Here is a 19,297-nt window from a genome sequence, read left to right as displayed (position 1 = left end):
ATATTTTTTTTTTTTTTTGTCTTTTTGCCATTTCTAGGGCCGCTTCCGCGGCATATGGAGGTTCCCAGGCTAGGGGTCCAATTGGAGCTGTAGCCACGGCCTACACCAGAGCTACAGCAACGTGGGATCCGAGCCGCGTCTGTGACCTACACCCCAGCTCACAGCAATACTGGATCCTTAACCCACTGAGCAAGGCCAGGGATCGAACCCACAACCTCATGCTTCCTAGTCGGATTCATTAACCACTGAGCCACGACGGGAACTCCCTAGAGATATTTATATTTGTCATCAATCAAGGCAAAAGAAGGAAGGGTGGCCCTATAAGCTGTAGCAGAGCTGAGGCTGGATAGAAATAAGAAACAATCTTGGCACATTAGGACGTGGGTTTCCATAGGACAGTGATTTTCCCCAACTTTGGCATGCCGCCACTAGTAGCCAGAAGTTGTGATGCAGCTGCAAGATGATGGCTGTGCTACCGTGAAGAGTCTTAGCCAACACACATTTTCTTTAGTCTCACTCGTCTTCACCTGGGGCTCAGAGAAGTGGTCTTTAGCTGGTCTTCTGAGAATCCTTGAACATCTCTGAAATGGTGTGCAGATTTTGTATGATCCTTTTCCTAAAAGAGGTTACCATGCTTTTGTCCAGATTCCCCACGGGATCACATGATGCCAGAAAGGTCCAGAACCCCTGCTCAGTTCGTGGCAGTCGGTTCTGTACCAGAGCCCTCCTTGTGCAGCAGGAAGAGGACTGAGCCTCCTTGTCATGTGCTGTGGGAAAGAGAGGGCTGAACCGAATTCCTTCAGAGTTCTTTGGTTTTACCATCAAAAAAATCAATTACAATTCTTTTTTTTTTTCTCATTGTATTAAAAAAAAAAAAAACAAGAGACTTGAAAATACCCACAGTATTCACAAGTACCCCATCTGGAACTTGAAAAGGAAGAAATGGATGAGTATGAAAATATGTGCGTGAGGCCCCCCTGCCTTTTGTTATTAGGCCCTGAATAACAGGCCTTTTCACTGGTGACTCCCTGTAATTCCCTAATTTTACCAACCCACTCTCTGTTGACATAAGCATATGAAACTGAGAGAGGGATTTCTAGAAATTGACCCCAAACCAGCTCCTGTGACCACAGAACCCTTGGACGGACCGTTTGATCTGAGGGGTCACAGTATGTACAGTAATCATGAAGTGTGGTCCACATATGAACATCGAGAAGATGTAGTACTTTCTAAAGTTCTTTCACAACCACGATTTGTTCTGCACAATCTTGGAGGGATTGGCAGATCGGACAGGTGGTGTCTTGCCTTGTTAATCCCTGATAAAGACACCAAGCCAGGAGTTCCCATCGTGACTCAGTGGTTAACAAATCCGACTAGGAACGATGAGGTTGTGGGTTCAATCACTGGCCTTGCTCAGTGGGTTAAGGATCCGGCGTTGCCATGAGCTGTGGTGTAGGTCGCAGACGCGGCTCGGATCCCGCATTGCTGTGGCTCTGGTGTAGGCTGGCGGCTACAACTCCGATTTGACTCCTAGCCTGGGAACCTCCACATGCCTCGGGAGCGGCCCAAGAAAAGGCAAAAGACCAAACAAACAAACAAAAAACACCAAGCCAGTAACTGGTGGGGCTGGGTCTGAAATGAACATCCCCTTGTCACTGTGTTTTGACCCAGAACTCTGCTGTGATACAGTTTTGTGCTTTGAATGGTTTTTCCAGTAATGGTAACACATTTGCATTGACTCATCGTCCCTTTCCTCCTCGTGAAGACCATAGGTACACGTGAGAAGGCAGGGGAGAGTTAAGTTATGCAATAGGTTCTTTTTCCTATGTACTAAGCTAAATATATCTATATCAAGGTCAGAGATACACCTTGAACTTAATCCCATATTGCAACCAAGTGAGTTTCAGGAAAGAGCAGAAACTGGTTCATTTCTGGATTTTGGCACAATTACTGAAAGATACACTTCTTGGCAGTCTAGGTGAGCAACTGTTACAGACATGCCCCATTCCTGGGCACTTTTAAGAATATTTGTTGGGCAGGGTGTGCTCTCCTTGAGAAGCAGGGTGTGGACTGGATGCGCTCTGAGGGCCCCCATTCACTGCACCCTGTGTGATCAATACCGGAAGGCTGGCGGGACTTTCTTTTCAATAACTTTGATGTGGCTATGGCCATGATTGCTGAGATGTTCCTTTGATGGAAGTCAAAGTGAAAGGGCTCTTGCAGTCATCTAATCTAGCTCCCTTCCTCCAGGTGAGATGATTTTAAACTTTCAAATGCATTCCTATTTTTTTTGTTTTTAATCTTTTTGGGGCCAGACCCGCGGCATATGGAGGTTCCCAGGCTAGGGGTCCAATCGGAGCTATAGCTGCTGGCCTACACCACAGTCACAACAACGCGGGATCCGAGCTGCATCTGCGACCTACACCACAGCTCCCGGCCACGCCAGATCCTTAACCCATTGAGTGGGACCAGAGATTGAACCTGCATCCTCATGGATACTAGGTGGGTTTGTTACCGCTGGTCCACAACGGGAACTCCCTCCTATCTAATTTTTATTTTTATTTTATTTATTTATTTATTTTTTTTTGTCTTTTTGCTATTTCTTGGGCTGCTCCCGCGGCATATGGAGGTTCCCAGGCTAGGGGTCCAATCGGAGCTGTAGCCACCAACCTACACCGGGGCCACAGCAACTCAGGATCCAAGCCGCGTCTGCGACCTACCACAGCTCCCGGCAACAGCCGGATCTTTAACCCACTGAGCAAGGGCAGGGACCGAACCCGCAACCTCATGGTTCCTAGTCGGATTCGTTAACCACTGCGCCACGACGGGAACTCCTCTAATTTTTAAATAATTCCAGAAGTAGAAGAATGGTTGCGTAATTCAGTAGCCTGTCCTGGAGTGTCGTCATCCTCAGCTCCAGAAAGCACCTCCTCGTTTCTGAGTAAGTCCCCTTCCCCTCCTGCTCTGGGGGTGCGGAGTAACCAGCCACCTAGTTAGGGAGCACCCCAGCCCATGCCTTTGAATGGTTTTCTCAAAATGATTTAAACAGTCCGTCGCCTTCATCCCCCTGTTCGTGGACAAACGAAAATCTGACTCAGCCACGAAGCGTGCGCGTTCCTCTGTTCCCACCCTCTCCCAGCCCCCGATCTCTATGAGCAGGGCCAAGTTCAAGGAGCACGTCTCCCGTCTGAATCAGTTTTGCAACAAGCTTTTATTCCTTTTTTTTTTTAAACCCATATAAGAAAGACATTTAAAAAGAAAATATCCTCAAAACAAACACTTCCACAGTGGGCAACACAACAACAGAAGGCACTGCCAGCAGTCAGGCCCACCCCGGAGGGAAGGGTCGCTCCTACGCACGACCATCTCGGAGGCTCGGACCTCCGTCTGGGTCCTGTGCTTTAGATAGAGTCTGAATTTCCCCCATAGTCTTCTTATTTCATAAACACCCCTATCTCTTTATATATAGCGATATGCTTTTATGTATATATGTACATGACTTCCTTCTCAAAAATAAAATAGCCGCCCCATCAGAGGGAGGCTCTCAGCAGCATTCACAGCGGTTGCAGCAGGAGCCGTGCCTTCTATTCACGTTAAAGACATGCAGCGTGAAGGGAAGAGGACTCTGCACCCACCGCATAGCTCTACAGCAGGAGGAGAGATTTTTCAAGGGAAGGAGGTGATAAGGCTGAGCTGGAGATGGCAGATAACTGGGGTTTTGATGATGTTGAAAATCTTCAGGCTGCTTAGCTTGTCCTGTGTTTGCAGCTCTGAAGACGAAGTGGTTTGCCTGATGAGAGGGGTCCTAATCCCTTCTGGGATCAGGGGCAGTGTGGACTCAGCGAGGGTCAGGGAGGGAACTTCTGAGGCTACACAAAGACACACCGGCTCCAACCCACCCAAGGGACTTGGGGAGGCAGAGGACAGCAAAAAGAAAGGGTCTCCCAGAGGCTGGGTTGGAAAGCTGGCCCTGCTTGGAAAGTCCTCCCTCTGCACTCCTGGCTACAGGCTTGAATGGTTTGGCAAGTTTAAGTTTGAACCTAAGCAAGGAGGCAGTACACATGTAGAGGTGGGAATCTGATCCCCCCCATCCAGGTGGTTTGGGCTCCCTTCTTGGAAGGCAGGGCCCAGGACCTTAGTGGAGAAGGAGGTCCGAGACCCTCGTCCCCCCCTTGGAGGGAAGGCTCTCCTGGCCTTGTCCCTGACACCACCGCGGTCCCCTTCCTGGCAGGAGCAAGCCAGCTGCAGAGCTTCCAGCAAATGCCCTGCACCTGCTCCTGTCCCCTCTCTGAAAACAAAAAGGCACTGAGGTCAGCGGGAGGCCAGCCCATGGGCTCACCGCACAGCAGGCTGGGCACACGTCCAACACCCAAGGACTTCAAGTGGGCTGAGTTGGAGGTTCTCCCCTCGAATCGAGGCAGCTCCTCTGGCAGCACCAGGAGATCCCGGAGTCCCGGGGTAGAGGGAGAGGCAGTGCTGAAGGCCAAGGGGAAAACCAAGGCAGCCAGGCCTCCCCTGCTCCAGCCCGGGGAAGGCTTGAAGACAACGTGGCCTTGTTCATCTGCAACACTTTTTGGCTTCCACTGCCTGATTTCCACACTCAGCAGGAGACTTTAAAAATGGTAAATGGCTGGTTTCCCTTTGGTGGAAACACATGAGGATGATGGCAACATTACATTCAAAGTTGCAACTTAAAAACCAACAGTTGTTGACTACGATGTGGCTGAGGACCACACACACACACACATATATATATATATACCTTTGGGTTTACACGTGCACAGACTCTTGGGCAATCAGGGCAAGGTTAGCTGCAGCTTCTCTGGAATTCTCTCAGGCAGCCTCAGGTTTGCTGCTCCCTGACCTGAGCGTCTGGGGCCAGTGGCTTTATGACCTTCCCTTAAGCATGAACAATGGGCACCTGGGGACAGGGAGGTACCATCCTTTTTGGAGCACTGTCCGGCTTTCAAGGGCTTAGCTCACACCTGCTAAAGGAATATGCTACCATTCTGGACTCATAAATAAAGGTACTATGGCTGGCAAGAAAGAGAGAAATTGAAGAACAAAACCCAGAGAAAACATGTATCTCTAAACTGTTTTCTCTTTCCTTTGACGGCTGGTTGTGAAGAGTTCCAGTTCAGTGACCAGAGAGGCAACTATTTGGTTTGTGAAAGGCTTGCGGATGGCCAGAGGATGTGGTGGTTCTTTCACACGAGGGTTGCTCCGGTGTAGGGGGCACAGTGGGCAGCGGGCAGGCCCCAACCCCGTGCACACACTTGTGTTCCTCAGAAATCTGGAACTGCTGGGCGGGCACATGTGCACCCACCAGAGGTGTCCTGAGAAAAAGTGTCTGTTGCAAAATAATAATTAATAATAAAAATAAATCCACGGGCACTGGGAGAAGGGGAGGCAGGACCGGCTAGCCAGGTTTGCCCTGGGATTTTCTTAAGGCCTCCTCTAACTTCTGCCTAAACTTGTCGTACTTCTTTTGCACTTGCTGGATTTTATCCTGCTCTTCTTTTTCCAGGATTGTTAGGAAGTTCTGGAGCTCGGGGATGGAGAAGGCGTCCCACTGTGAGGAGAGAGCGAGGTTGGAGGGAAAAACAGAAGAGGAAACAGGTTACAAGTTGCACCATCTGAGGGGCCTTGTTGCTAGTTTGCACTTGCTGCTAAATAGGCACATGTGATGAACCAAGCTCCCAGTTTCCATGTCATACCAGCAACACAATTTCAAATCCTGGCATCTCATGGCCAAGAGTTATTAGTCCATGAGCCACTTTTTTTTTTTTTTTTTGGAGAATCAATAATCTTACATTTCTCTGTAGCAGCTGAGATCTGAGCAGTGACGCTGGAGCTGCCCGGGGTCCCTGGTGATCTGCTCCAGCTGCCTGCTTTGGGGTGATCAGTGACAGGCTCCCAATGTGCAGACCCCTCAGGCTGGCATTTGGAGGAGAGCTGGACTTGGACTCAGGAGACTGGGTCTCAGCCTGACTCCACTGTGTGACCCTGAGTACATAACTCCACGCTTCCCAGCCTGTTTTCTCATCTGCCGTGGAATTAGGGCACCTGCCTCCCTGGGCTGGCAGAACAGGTACTGAGTCACCTGCACAGCTCCGCAGAGCCTGCGGGCCTGGGCCTGCCCCCTGGGACCTGGCCTCTTGGGACAGAAGGCAATCTGACTTCTCTTAGGCTGACCCAGGAGCCTCGGCTCCTGTGGGGCCAGGGATTTTGACTGCTATGCTCTTTGAGCACAAAGGTATATTAAGGTTTATCTAGTTTAATCCTCACATTTTATAAATGATAACACTGAAATCCACAGAGGGGAGATGGCATAACCATAGTCACAGAGCTTCCAGCAGCAAAACCAGAACCTCTAAATCCCCAGCCCTGTGAGTTTTCAAGAGGCCAGCAGTGTTCAAACATTTTCCTAGTGGGATCCTTTTTCTAAATAAAACCTTCCACTCACTCCAATATATAAAGCAGATGGAAGCAGAGCTGCCTGGTAGAAGCAGAAAAAGACAGGGCCTCACCTGCCTAGATCCCCCAAATCTTCCCAGTGACTCCCAAGACTGCTCCCTCAAACCCCAGGCCTCTACTGGATGCAGTATGACAAACAGGCACACCCCTGCTCTTGGTCATTCTTCCATGACCCAACCTCCCACACGGCCCAGGCCGCAGGGAGCAGTGACCTGGTTTCACCCCACTCCATTCCAAAGACGACTACAGTTTGCTCCCTTTGGGGGAGCGAGGTCAGTTTTTCAGACCCAAGGAGAGACAACTGGCTCAAAACTATCCATACCCGGTAAGCCCAAGGAGGGAGCGTGCTGGGCCTCAGGCCATCCTGAAGCAGAAGAACTCAGGCCAGAACGCAAGGAGTTTCTCAGCACCCCTCCACCCTGAGTTTTCAGAAATAAAGCACATGAGGAGTTCCCGTCGTGGCACAGCGGAAACGAATCCGACTAGGAACCATGAGGTTGCAGGTTCGATCCCTGGCCTCATTCAGTGGGTTGAGGATCTGGCGCTACCTTGAGCTGTGGTATAGGTTGCAGACGCAGCTGGGATCCTGTGTCGCTGTGGCTGTGGTGTAGGTCGGTAGCTGTAGTTCGGATTTGACCCCTTGCCTGGGAACCTCCATATGCCGCGGGTGTGGTCCTAAAAACCAAAAAAAAAAAAAAAAGAAAAAAGAAAAGAAATAAAGCACATGAAAATCCTGTCTTTCCACAGGCCTTGCCAGACACAGGCCCTGACTTGTTCCCCCAGGTCGCTTACAATCCTGGATTAAATACCAAACCTCGGCCTGCCACTCCCCCCACTGCACCCTCCTCAAGTCATTTTCCTGCTCTGCTGCTGCTGCATAGCCCCCACCTCTGCCGAGTGGTGAAGACAATGCCCACCAGCGCCCACCCGCGCCCACCCAGTGGGTGTGTGTTTGAGCAACAAGGCAAGGGTCCCGGGCCTACCTCCACCTCTCCAGTTTCGTTCTCCTTTAGCACAAAGCTGAGCACATCCGTGTCAGGCCCCGCGAGCAAGCGCAGGTAGAGGGGGCAGTCAGCAACCGAGAGCTTCTGGAAGAGCACTGCAAACAAGAGAGGGGGCTGGGCGCTTGTCTTGGGAAAGAAGGGCCGGAGGGGGGGAGGGGCCCAGGATGGGTGGGACCAACTGGAAATGCAGAGGTGGGTGCTTCTAACTGGAAGCAGCCACCCTTTCAAGCTAATTCTTTTTTTTTTTTTTTTCTGTCTTGTTGCCTTTTCTAGGGCTGCTTCCTGTGGCATATGGAGGTTCCCAAGCTAGGGGTCTAATCGGAGCTGTAGCCGCCGGCCTATACCACAGCCACAGCAACGTGGGATCCGAACCGCGTCTGCAACCTACACCACAGCTCACGGCAACACCAGATCCTTAACCCACTGAGCAAGGCCAGGGATCAAACCCGCCACCTCATGGTTCCTAGTCGGATTTGTTAACCACTGCGCCACAACAGGAACTCCTCAACCTAATTCTTGAACCTGCTAGTGTTTGAAACATGTTTCCATTCACGTCATTCCCCCAAAAGATTAGTAGGAGTGGTGGGGTGGCTTCTGTTCCATCCCACAGATTAGGAAGTGAGAGCCCAGGGTGTGGTTTTCCTGAAGTCACACACAGAGGGAGGGGCACAGGAATGAGCAGAACGGGCGTGTGGCCTTTCCACGGACCTGATGCCACGTAGACAGCCAGACTGCGGCACTAGGAGAAGCCCACTCCTCCCACCTACGTGTGGCAGGGGTCCAGTCGGGGAGCAGAGACAGAATTAGGAAAGGGAGTTTCTGCTCTCTCATACCTTGCCCATCCTTGTGTATCCGCTTAAAAAGTGCAAACTTCTGGGGATTGTCCACGACCATGAACTTCTTGAGCAGCCCCTGGATGACCTCACTGACCGTGGTGGTGCTGCTGATGTGTAGCTGCTTGATGGCATCGAGTGGCAGGTAGAAGGAGGTCCGCTTGTCCGTGGTGGCCGCCAGGTTCACTTCTTTGATGGCGTCGTAGATGGACTGGGGCCGGATCCCAGCAGGTACCGTCACTGGCCGCCGGAGTTTCAGATGCACTTTGATGAAACCCGTGTAGGTGCCGTCTTCACTCTGCCAGTGGGGGGAGGTCATGTGGGGTCAGGGCGGGTCTGTCTTACTTGATTCCTATCTGCCACTCTGGCCCATGGCCTCAGATCCAGGGGGCGTGGTGTCACCACAACCCAGTCCCTCACCTGTCTCCCTGAATTCCTTCCTGCCTCTGCTGACCTGGAGGTGCTGGAGAAAGGAGACCCTGTTCCTCTCCATGGGACCAGGAGAAGGCCCCCAGGACCCAGCTACATACACGTGACGCTGCTGTGGCTTCCCTTTCTGAGAGGCTGGGGCTGCTTGTCCCAAATGCTCTATTGCCCTAGGTGAGTCCCCATGCACAGAGTGGTGTCTGGAGAGGCCTGGTGTCTGGTTTGCCCCTCCAAACCAGGAAGGAGCAGGAAGGCTGTGTAATAAGATCCCTGGAGAACCAGCACACTGGATCTCCTCCTGCATCCCTTTTCAAAGTCTTCATCCCTGCAAGACTTCAACCCGCAACTGGATTTTCTGGAGCTCCATCCGGCCCAAGCCCCAAGAAGCCAGTTGCTTCCAGCCACCAGCAGGGGGCAGGGTTCTCCTCTCTCTACTGAAGATGGTCTTCCTGAACCTGGCACAAAGTTGGTGCCCTCCCCTCTCTGGGCTCTGTACGGTCCAAGGAGGCTTCTCCAGACACAGGCTGTAAGTGTGCAATCACAGGCTGTAAGAAGAGGGGAGCGAGGAGGAGCTGCGTGCTCCCCTTGCCCAGGGCTTCCTGGGCTCCTGAGTCATTAGTGTATCATGTAATCGCCGCAAGCGCTTCGACAAATGAGAATTGATATCTCTATCTTACAGTGAGGCTCAAAGAGGTTACAAAAGTTTCCCAAAGCCACAGGTTAAAACCAGGAAAAGCCAGAGACTGGATCTGGATCTTATTCTTTTTTTTTTTTTTTGTCTTTTTGCCATCTCTTGGGCGACTTCCGCGGCATACAGTGGTTCCCAGGCTAGGGGTCTAATCAGAGCTGTAGCCACCAGCCTGTGCCAGAGCCACAGCAACACCAGGTCCGAGCCGCGTCTGCAACCTACACCACAACACCAGATCCTTAACCCACTGAGCAAGGCCAGGGATCGAACCCGCAACCTCATGGTTCCTAGTCGGATTCATTAACCACTGAGCCAAGATGGGAAGTCCTCTGGATCATATTCTAAAACCCACTCTACTATTGCACAGCACAGGAACTACTCCAGTCTCTTGGGGTAGAATATGATGGAAGATGGTATGAGAAAAAGAATATATACACACACACATATATATGTATGACTGGGTTACTTTGTTGTACAGCAGAAATCGAAACGACCACTGTAAATCAACTGTACTCTCATAAAAAAAAAAGAAATGAGCTATCAAACTACAGAAAGTCAAGGAAGAAATGTACAGTTCGGGGCCTACAGTCAATAATAATGAAATCTTCATGTGTGGTGACTTTTTCTTTTCTTTGGTATCCAAATAGATGCTCACCAAACATATTGTGATAACCATTTCCTGATGTTATGTACGTCAAAACATTTTGCTGTACACCTTAAAGCTGTATACAGTGCTGGATGTCAATTATACCTCAATAAAATTAAGGGAAAGAAGAAAAAATAAATAAAGCCCATTCTATTTCCCTAAAGCATGCAGAAGCCTCTGAGAGCCCAGGCTCCCAGCCTGGCACCAATCCTACAACCCAGAAGCCTCCAGAGGCCCGAAGAAAGGGGTGGGAGCTCCAGGGGGTGGCCCCAGAACCCAGGAGGAGGGTTGGGGAGGAGAGGGTGGAGAGAGGGGGATGGCAGTGGGGAGGTGGGAGGGGGGCAGGTCCGCTCACCAGCTTCATGCCCAGGCAGTTTTTCTCCCGGGTGTTGTAGCTGTCAATCTTCTGCTTGATCTCCTGCAGCGTGGGCGGGCACCTCGGCTCCTCCACGGGTTTGCAGACATTCTGCAACAGACACAGATGTGAGGGTGGACGTGCAGTGGTTCTCAGGATGAGAAAGAGAATGGACCTTGTCCTCCCAAAGGCCTCTCTGACCACGAAGAGGCGAGCACTGGCCCCATGCAGTGAAAGGAATGGACTCAGGCTATGAACAATCGAAGGTCAAATCCCGCTGTGCGACTGCCTAGCCAGCCACGCTGGGGGAGTCACTTAAATCACTCTCAGCCTCAGTCTCCTCACCTGTGCAATGGGGGTAAGACCTACCCCCAGGCTTGTTGCAGGATGCGTGTGAAAGGGCCTGGCACACAGGTACTGGGTATGAATCTGGCGAAAGAGGAGAGCTGTTTTGCTTAAGGAGGGTGGCTATGGAAAGATGCATTTAGATGCTATGGGAGGAGTTCCCGTCATGGCATAGTGGTTAACGAATCTGACTAGGAACCATGAGGTTGCGCGTTCGATCCCTGGCCTTGCTCAGTGGGTAAAGGATCTGGCATTGCCGTGAGCTGTGGTGTAGGTTGCAGACGCGGCTCGGATCCCGCGTTGCTGTGGCTCTGGCATAGGCCGGCAGCTACAGCTGTGATTGGAACCCTAGCCTGGGAATCTCCATGTGTCTCAGAGTGGCCCTAGAAAAGGCAAAAAGACAAAAAAAAAAGGTGCTATGGGAGATGCAAAGAAATGCAAGCCATGGTCCATATCCTCAAGAAGTAACGATAGAGCTGGAGAGACAGACATGTACATGTGGTCCCAGCATCTGCTGAGGGGACTGACAGTAATTCTCCCAGATCAAGAGGACCAAGGGCACATGGACATCCGTTCAGGCCCCACGTCACTGGCCACAGCGCTTTGCACATAATAACATATAGACACATATACACATACATATAGATATTTATCAAATGGGTGCGGGAACTGGTGGGGGCAGGGGGCTGCAGCCTGCTCGGCTAATCGAGGGGACAAACCTCTGCTGCAGCACAGGGACAGCTGTTTACTTAGCACCCATGCCATGTGTTTGGCACGCACTATCTCATTTCATCCTCAGAACCCAAACGGCAAGATAGAGTTTATTACCACACGTCACGGGTGAGACAACCGGGACTAACAGGAGTGTAGGAACGTGCCTAGAGTCCCCCAGTCCATCTGTGCAGAACGGAAAGCGACTCCAGTTCGTTCTGCTGTGTTCTTCCCATGACATCACGATTTACTTCTCACAGCTGCGCCCCCACCCTGGGGAGGGGCGATCGCGTCCTCTGAGCCGCTTCCCTGACACCACCTAACACCGTCCTATGGGTGCCTGGTTTGGTTGGGGAATTTCACAGCCATGCCGTCATTACACCACCACCCGGCTTCCGTCCCTCCAGCCCGCCTGTGGGCGACATGGCACACTCAGCAGTCTGCCTTTACTTCCTCCTCCCCCTTTCCCATCTCACAGAGCCGATGAGATGTCAAGCTCTGTGGCTGCTGTGGCCTCCCCCCTACCCTGCTCCTCAGCCTGGAAACCAGGCATCCTTTTTCCATCACAGCATCTTCCGCTGGCCTGTCAGCTGGGCTCTGTGGTCCTCCTCGAGGATCCTGATCAGAGCAGCCCTGTACATTCACAGACCTTCTCTTAGACACCATGTATGCTATTCCTCTTTTTTTTTTTTCCTATTTTTAGGGCCACACCTGCAGCATATGGAGGTTCCCAGGCTAGCGGTTGAATCAGAGTTGTAGCCGCCAGCCTACACCACAGTTACAGCAACACAGGATCTGAGCCATGTCTTTGGCCACAGAAATGCCAGACCCTTAACCCACGGAGCGAGGCCAGGGATCGAACCTGTGTCCTCATGAATGCTACTTGGATTCATTTCTGCTGAGCCAAAACAGGATCCCCTCTTTTGTTTTTTTTTGGGGGGCCACACCAAGTCATGCAGATGTTCCCAGGCCAGGGATCGTACAGCAATGGCCCCCCACAGCAGTGACAATGCTGGACCCTTAACCAGCTAAGCCACCAGGGAACTCCTATTATTCCTACTTTACAGACTACAAGACAGAGGCTCAGAGAGGTTAAAAACATGCATGTGGGAGTTCCTGTCGTGGCTCAGCGGTTAATGAATCTGACTAGCATCCATGAGGATGCAGGTTCAAAACCTGGCCTCAGTGTGTTAAGGATCCGGCATTGCTGTGAGCTATGGTGTAGGTCGCAGACGCGACTCAGATCTTGCATTTCTGTGGCTGTGGCGTAGGCCAGCGGCTACAGCTCCAATTCCACCCTAGCCTGGGAACATCCATATGCCGTGGGTGCGGCCCTAAAAAGAAAAAAAAAGAAACATGCATGTGGTCCCACCGCTAGTGAGCATGTGCATGATGCTTGGTCTGGAACCGAGTCCATGGAAGCCTGGAGACCACACTCTTCTCAATTTACCATGCGGCCACCCTAGGACAGCCGCTCCTGCCACTCCCAGAGTGGTCACTGAAATTACAGGCCATGGGACTGGGATGGGCAGCCATCACACCAAGGCCTAGAAATTATGAGACCTGTGAAATGTTCATCCAAGGTATATCTGATCGGTGGGTCCCCAGAGGCCTCAGGACCTGGGGCCACGGTGTCATCTACAAAAACGTCAAGGAGGGACTTCTAACCTTCTGAGGGGGGAGAGAGCCACCAAGATGCAGGGCCTGCCCTTGTCCTACATGGCCACTCAAGTCTCTGGAATAGGATCCTGATTCCATGGGGACCAGCCACCGGGAGTACTCCCGTCCCCTCGAGATGAGCAGCAAGTGGCGTGAGCTGCCCAGACTGTCTTCATTTGCTGTTGGTTTACTAATCCAGGGACCCTCACAATGGAGCTTCTCATTCCTCGTCCTCCCTCCCAGCCCCCACCCGGCTGGGTACACCTCTATGGGACCAGACATGCCTGCTGCCCTCTGGGAGCTTCGAGTCAGAAGGATCAGAGTCCAGTTACTATTACAACCACTCCATTCTGTCCCTCTCTGAAGCATGCAGGTTGTTACTCCTTAGGAGTTGATAGCTTTCTCATGCTCATCTATAAAAAAGAAAGGAGTTCCCATCTTGGCTCAGTGGTTATCAAACCCGACTAGTATCCATTAGGATGAGGGTTCGATCCCTGGCCTTGCTCAGTGGGTTAAGGATCCAGCATTGCCGTGAGCTGTGGTGTAGGTCACAGACATGGCTCGGATCTGGCGTGGCTGTGGCTGTGGCTTAGGTTGGCAGCTGTAGCTCCTCTGATTGGTCCCCTAGCCTGGGAACCTCCATATGCCGCGGGTGCGGCCCTAAAAAGACAAAAAGACAAAAAATAAAAATAAGAAAGAGTTAAATGATGGAGAAAACATTCTAGAAGCTCCTGGAAGATCTCTCATAGTTTCCAAGTGAGCTACAGCCATTTCCCTATAAGAGGCAGCTGCGTCATGGCTCTCAAAGGCCAGGATCCCAGCCTGGTTTTGAAAACAGCAAGAGTTAGAGTTGCTTTCACCTAAGGTTTTTTTTCTTCCTGTTCTCCTTTCCTCAGCAGATAACCCATCTGCTCCCGCTTCCCACCACAAACCTGGGGAAGTGACGCAAGCATGGGTGGGCACCCTTTGCAGGACTGACATAGCAGATAACCATCCCAACCTCTGCCTCATAGGGCAGTGCCAGGAGCCCTTCTGGCCACCACAGTGCATCTCTCACCCTGGGATGGCAGCACCCGGGCTGCTGCCCACACCAGATCTGGCAGACGAGATCTGACCCGTGGACGGAATGAATCACGTTCCAAAGCAGGCCAGCCAGCCAACCACAGCCATGGCAGCCTGCTAAGCCTTTCCCGTCCAAGAGATGGTAGAAAATCTAGGCCAGTGGTTCTTAAACTTGGCTGCACGTGGACTTATCGGGGGATCTTCAGCAATGCAATGCCCGGGCTCCATCATGGAGAGTCTGATTTAATTAGTCTGGGGTGCAGCCTGGGCATAAGGATTTAAAAAAATCTCCTAGATCATTGTAATGTGCAGTAACATTTGAGAAGAACTGCTATAGATCCCGCCCAGCAGTTTCAGACCTGAGGGTTCCCCATCTGGCTGCAGAGTTAACACTTTGGCACCCACAGATATCTACTGCCCCCAAGTTTTTTTTTTCCTTTTTTTGGGGGGGGGGGGGCTATACCTGCGGCATATGGAAGTTTCCAGGCGTAGGGATCGAATTGGAGCTGTAGCTGCCGGCCACAGCCACAGCCACAGCAACTTGGGATTCGAGCTGAGTCTGCGACCTACACCACAGCTCATGGCAACGCCGGATCCTTAACCCACTGAGCGAGGCCAGGATTAAACCTGCGTCCTCATGGATACTAGTCGGATTTATTTCTGCTGAGCCACAACGGAAACTCCTGCCCCAAAGTTTTACTGAGAAAGCAGTACCCAGGGTGTGAACAGATCACTAATATGGTAATCTTCAGAGGATAAGTCAAAGACTTTGATTTGTATTCCCCTGCCAGATTTTCAAGTCCTCCAAGTCCTCAATCTATAGGTACAGAGCTAGAAAGCGGGAAGAGGAGTTCCCGTAGTGGCTCGGTGGTTAACAAATCCGACTAGGAACCATGAGGTTGCGGGTTTGATCCCTGGCCTCGCTCAGTGGGTTAAGGATCCCATGTTGCTGTGGCTCTGGCGCAGGCTGGTGGCTACATCTCTGATTAGACCTCTTGCCTGGGAACCTCCACATGCCTCGGATACGGACCTAGAAAGACAAAAACAAACAAACAACAAAAAAAAGAAAGTGGGGAGATTTGTCTTCTGGGGTGGCCCAATATGGAGACAGAATGGAGAACCCACTATGTTATGATTGTAAAGATATAGACATTGGCCTTGAGGTGTCTCTCCTAGGAGGCTGGCACACCTCCGTGCATCTGGCATGGGCTACATCTGCTCTGATTCAGCCCCTGGCATGGGTGGCAGATGGTTGACCTGTTCCCAATGCACCCAGCGCATCTAGGGCACTGGTGAAAAGCAGAATTGTGTTCCCAGGTCCTAAGCCATGGAAAGGGCTATGTCTTCCCTTCACTCTCAGGGTTCCTGGGGTACAGCCAAGTGGAGAGGCTGGGTGCTAAGGGCCAGAGCAGAGATGCCCCCTGAAACAGTGATCTTCAGACGTTTCAGTTAAAGTACCCATTGCACCAAATAAAGAGAACCATCCTCTTGTGGCCCCAGGTCTGTCTCAGAGAAGATTTACCCTAGATTGAATAATACTTTAAGAAAACACCCCAAACACTGGCGAATTAATTCTGCATTCTAATCAATGACAGGCAGAGTTCCCGTTGTGGCTCAATGAGTTAAGAACTCAATTTGTATCCATGAGGATGCCAGTTTGATCCTTGGCTTTACTCAGTGGGTTAAGGGTCCAGCAGTGCTGTGAGCTGTGGTGTAGACTGCAGATGCAGCTCAGATCTGGCATTGCAGTGGCTGTGGTGTAGGCCAGCAGCTGAAGCTCCGATTTGACCCCTAACCTTCCATATGCTGCAGGTGTGGCCCTAAGAGGAAAAATTAAAAAGAAAAAAATCAAGGACATGTGTAGTCTTAATTTGGGTCACTGGAGAGTGACCCAAGGAGCGAGAAAAAGAGACTCTGAGTGAAGCCTGTGGGGTTTTTTGGTTTGTTTTTGTTTTTGTTTTGTTTTTTTAGGGCTGCACCCACGGCACATGGAGGTTCCCAGGCTAAGGGTTGAATCGAGCTGTAGCTTCTGGCCTACACTAAAGCCACAGCAACGCCAGATCTGAGCCGTGTCTGCGACCTACACCACAGCTCATGGCAACACTGGATCCTTAACCCACTGAGGGAGGCCAGGGATCAAACCTGTGCCCTCACGGATCCTAGTCAGAGTCGTTTCCGCTGTGCCATGATCTGTGGTTTTAACTTCCTCACCTGAGCACAGGGCAGCCCACCAAAAAGCCCCAGCAATGAGGGGGACCCCCCAGGGTGACGAGTGGGCTGAGGAGATTGTGCAGGAACCATCAGATACATTCATGCCCAGTTTTCTTTGGACCTACAGCACACAAACCTCATTTTTTTTTCTTTCTTGCCAGAAATTTCACTCTCCCTGTTCTTAAACGAGTCAGCCTCTTCTTCCTGCACTGCTTTCACCTTACTCCTGTCCCCCTGTCTGAGGTCCTTCATCTGGCAAGGCCTCTCTGACCACCCCAGCCCTGAACAATGATGACAATGACCCGTTTATTATTTACTGGCTAACTATGCGCCAGGCACCCTTCTACTCACTTAGCATGTATTAGTTCATTGCATCCTGACCACAAGTTTATGGGGAATGTACTAATTATGCCCATTTCACAGATGAAGAAATGGAGCCCCAGGAGGTTAAAGCTAACCTATATCTAAAGCTAACACTCAACTATCCTACACTTCAATATCCATCTATGTATACTATCCTCCAAGCAGACCAACCACCCAGATTTTTCTTCCCAACCAGACTGAAGTTCCTTAATGACTCAGACTGTATTTCCCTCTCTTCTCTAAGCCTGGTGGCTCTGAGCATGAAGCAGAAAATAAATGCGTGCTCAGGAACCTTCCACGGTCCCCCACTGCTTACAGGGGGAGCAAAACAGTCTTCCTGTCTGCGAGCAATTACAGTGCAGTGAGTCTTGGGTTTCCAGTTTGGACTGAGTTCTGGGAGAGGAGCACCTGTCTGGTCCACCACGGAGTCCCAGAGCCCCAGTCCAGCCAGGCACCTGGCAGAGGTTCAGGCAAGACCTGCAGGATGAACAGAAGCCTATGTTTGGGGTCTGACCCCCATTACCAACTAAGTGAACTTGAGAGTCAGATCATGTCTTTAAGCCTCAGTTTCCTCATCTATAACAATCCTTTATTGCCTCATAGGATGGACGCATGAGAGAGTGGGCAGGTACTGTGACCATCACTCCAGGCACAGAAAGTCCTAATCTCATTTTTCACTTTCCTGGATCACTTCCTCTGCTACAGGGTTTATATCCTCTTGCCACAGGGTTTATCCATTCCTCTTTCTACACTAGTGGTTGGCAGACTTTTTCTGTAAAGGGCCAGGCAGTCTCCATTGCAACGACTCACAGCTGCCATTGTGGCAGAGAGCGACTGTAGGATGAGTATGGCTGTGTTTCAATAAAACTTTATTTATGGACACTGGCCCATGGACAGTAGTTTGCTCACCTCTGCTCTACACTGCTCTTTGTGCAGTTTCTCTGCCTAGAACATAGAGCCCCCCTCTCCCTCGCTCCACCTTCCCTGTGTAATCTCCTGATGATATTTCTCTGGCCCACAGCAATCCCCTCATTCTCTGCTCTCCTAACCTCCTAGATACCTGATATTTTAGTTCCCAAGTGGAGAAAGGTATGTACAGGTTTGCACTGGTCCTTGCCTTTCTCCTGATAGCATGCTTGCCTCAAGAATCAGATATTTCCTGTATATTTCCTCCTGTCACCCGTGGATGGGCCTTTGGTAACTTCACTCTCACTTTTTTTTTTCTAAATTTTTTTTGTTTTGCTTTGTTTTTGTCTTTTAAGGGCCGCACCCACAGCATAAGGAAGTGCCCAGGTTAGGGGTCGAATCTGAGCTGCAGATGCCAGCCTATACTGCAGCCACAGTGATGTGGGATCCCAGCCACATTTACGACCTTTACCACAGCTCATGGCAATGCCAGATCCTCAACCCACTGAGCAAGGCCAGGGATTGAACCCACACCCTCATGGATAGTAGTCGGGTTCACTAGTGTTGAGCCACAACAGGAACTCCTAACTTCACTCTCACTGAATGGATACTTTTCCGCTGCACCATTTTGCTATCTCTTAATAGATACTTTTCACAAATAGACAAAGGCTTTATAGCTTCATTGGAGTTCTGCTTTCTCTCCTCCCTTCCCCAAGGAGGAGACAACAAGCTGGCCGAGGAAGGATGCAGGTGGGCAGCCAGACTCACTCACTGGCCCAGGGACTCACTCCCAAACGAAAGCCCCATAACCCCAAAGCCTCAGATTCCTGCAAACTCCCACAGGCCATGGACCTCTGCAGCTCCTGCTAACATTAGTTACCTCCACGCTTTCAAGGGTCTATGGAGGTGCCTTCACAGCCTGAACAGCTACATTTAGCATCTAATTATATGCTGCCTTTTATTGTTTTAATTATTGTTTCACATGTGTTAATTCCATCTCCCCAATAAGACGCTCCCTGGAGGGGAGTCATGCGTGATATCTGATGATTGCGCTTCCTTTGCACCCCCTGCGGGGATGTGTGAGTACTGGGTTGACCTGCAAGGATGTGTCAGATAAATACCGGCTGATTGAGGAGTTCCCGTCCTGGGGCAGCGGGAATGGATCTGACTAGGAACCATGAGGTTGCAGGTTCAATTCCTGGCCTTGCTCAGTGGGTTAAGGATCTGGCGTTGCTGTGAGCTGTGGTGTAGGTTGCAGACAAGGCTCAGATCTGGCATGGCTGTGGCTGTGGTGTAAGCCAGCGGCTATAGGATTCAACCCCTAGCCTGGGAACCTTCATATGCTGCGGGCATGGCCCTAAAAAGACCAAAAAAAAAAAAAAAAACCAAAAAAACAAAAAAACTGTTGATTGGGTGGCAGGGAAAGGGCAGACCAGCTTGGGTGATTCTCAGCCCAGAGCCTGGCATGGGCACCAGTCAGGTCCAAGGGCACTTCACACTGACCTGTACCCCAAGGGGCGGCCACTGAGAAGCTGCTGGCTGTGTGGGGCTGCGGGCTTTGGCTGGAAGCCAACTCCCTGGCTAAGCTCTTTGCAGTTTCTTGGTGAGAAT

General features: G+C 51.0%; 1 protein-coding gene across 3 annotated transcripts in view; it reads right to left on the bottom strand.

Moving 5' to 3' along the window:
• Nucleotides 1-3,188: 3,188 nt before the first annotated feature.
• Nucleotides 3,189-19,297, bottom strand: part of RASSF5 (Ras association domain family member 5) — a 79,903-nt gene continuing 63,794 nt past the window's right edge. For all 3 annotated transcript variants that reach the window (XM_047752153.1, XM_047752155.1, XM_047752154.1), the window contains 4 exons: nucleotides 10,430-10,540; nucleotides 8,315-8,612; nucleotides 7,461-7,576; nucleotides 3,189-5,572 (listed from right to left, as the gene is read on the bottom strand). In XM_047752153.1, the coding sequence (XP_047608109.1) occupies nucleotides 5,420-5,572; nucleotides 7,461-7,576; nucleotides 8,315-8,612; nucleotides 10,430-10,540 (678 nt within the window). In that variant the 3' untranslated portion in view covers nucleotides 3,189-5,419. The remainder of the gene's footprint in view (nucleotides 5,573-7,460; nucleotides 7,577-8,314; nucleotides 8,613-10,429; nucleotides 10,541-19,297) is intronic.

Source organism: Phacochoerus africanus, chromosome 11 (genome assembly GCF_016906955.1).
Source record: "Phacochoerus africanus isolate WHEZ1 chromosome 11, ROS_Pafr_v1, whole genome shotgun sequence".
NCBI classification, from domain to species: Eukaryota; Metazoa; Chordata; class Mammalia; order Artiodactyla; family Suidae; genus Phacochoerus; species Phacochoerus africanus.
This window is presented reverse-complemented; position numbering and strand designations above follow the sequence as displayed.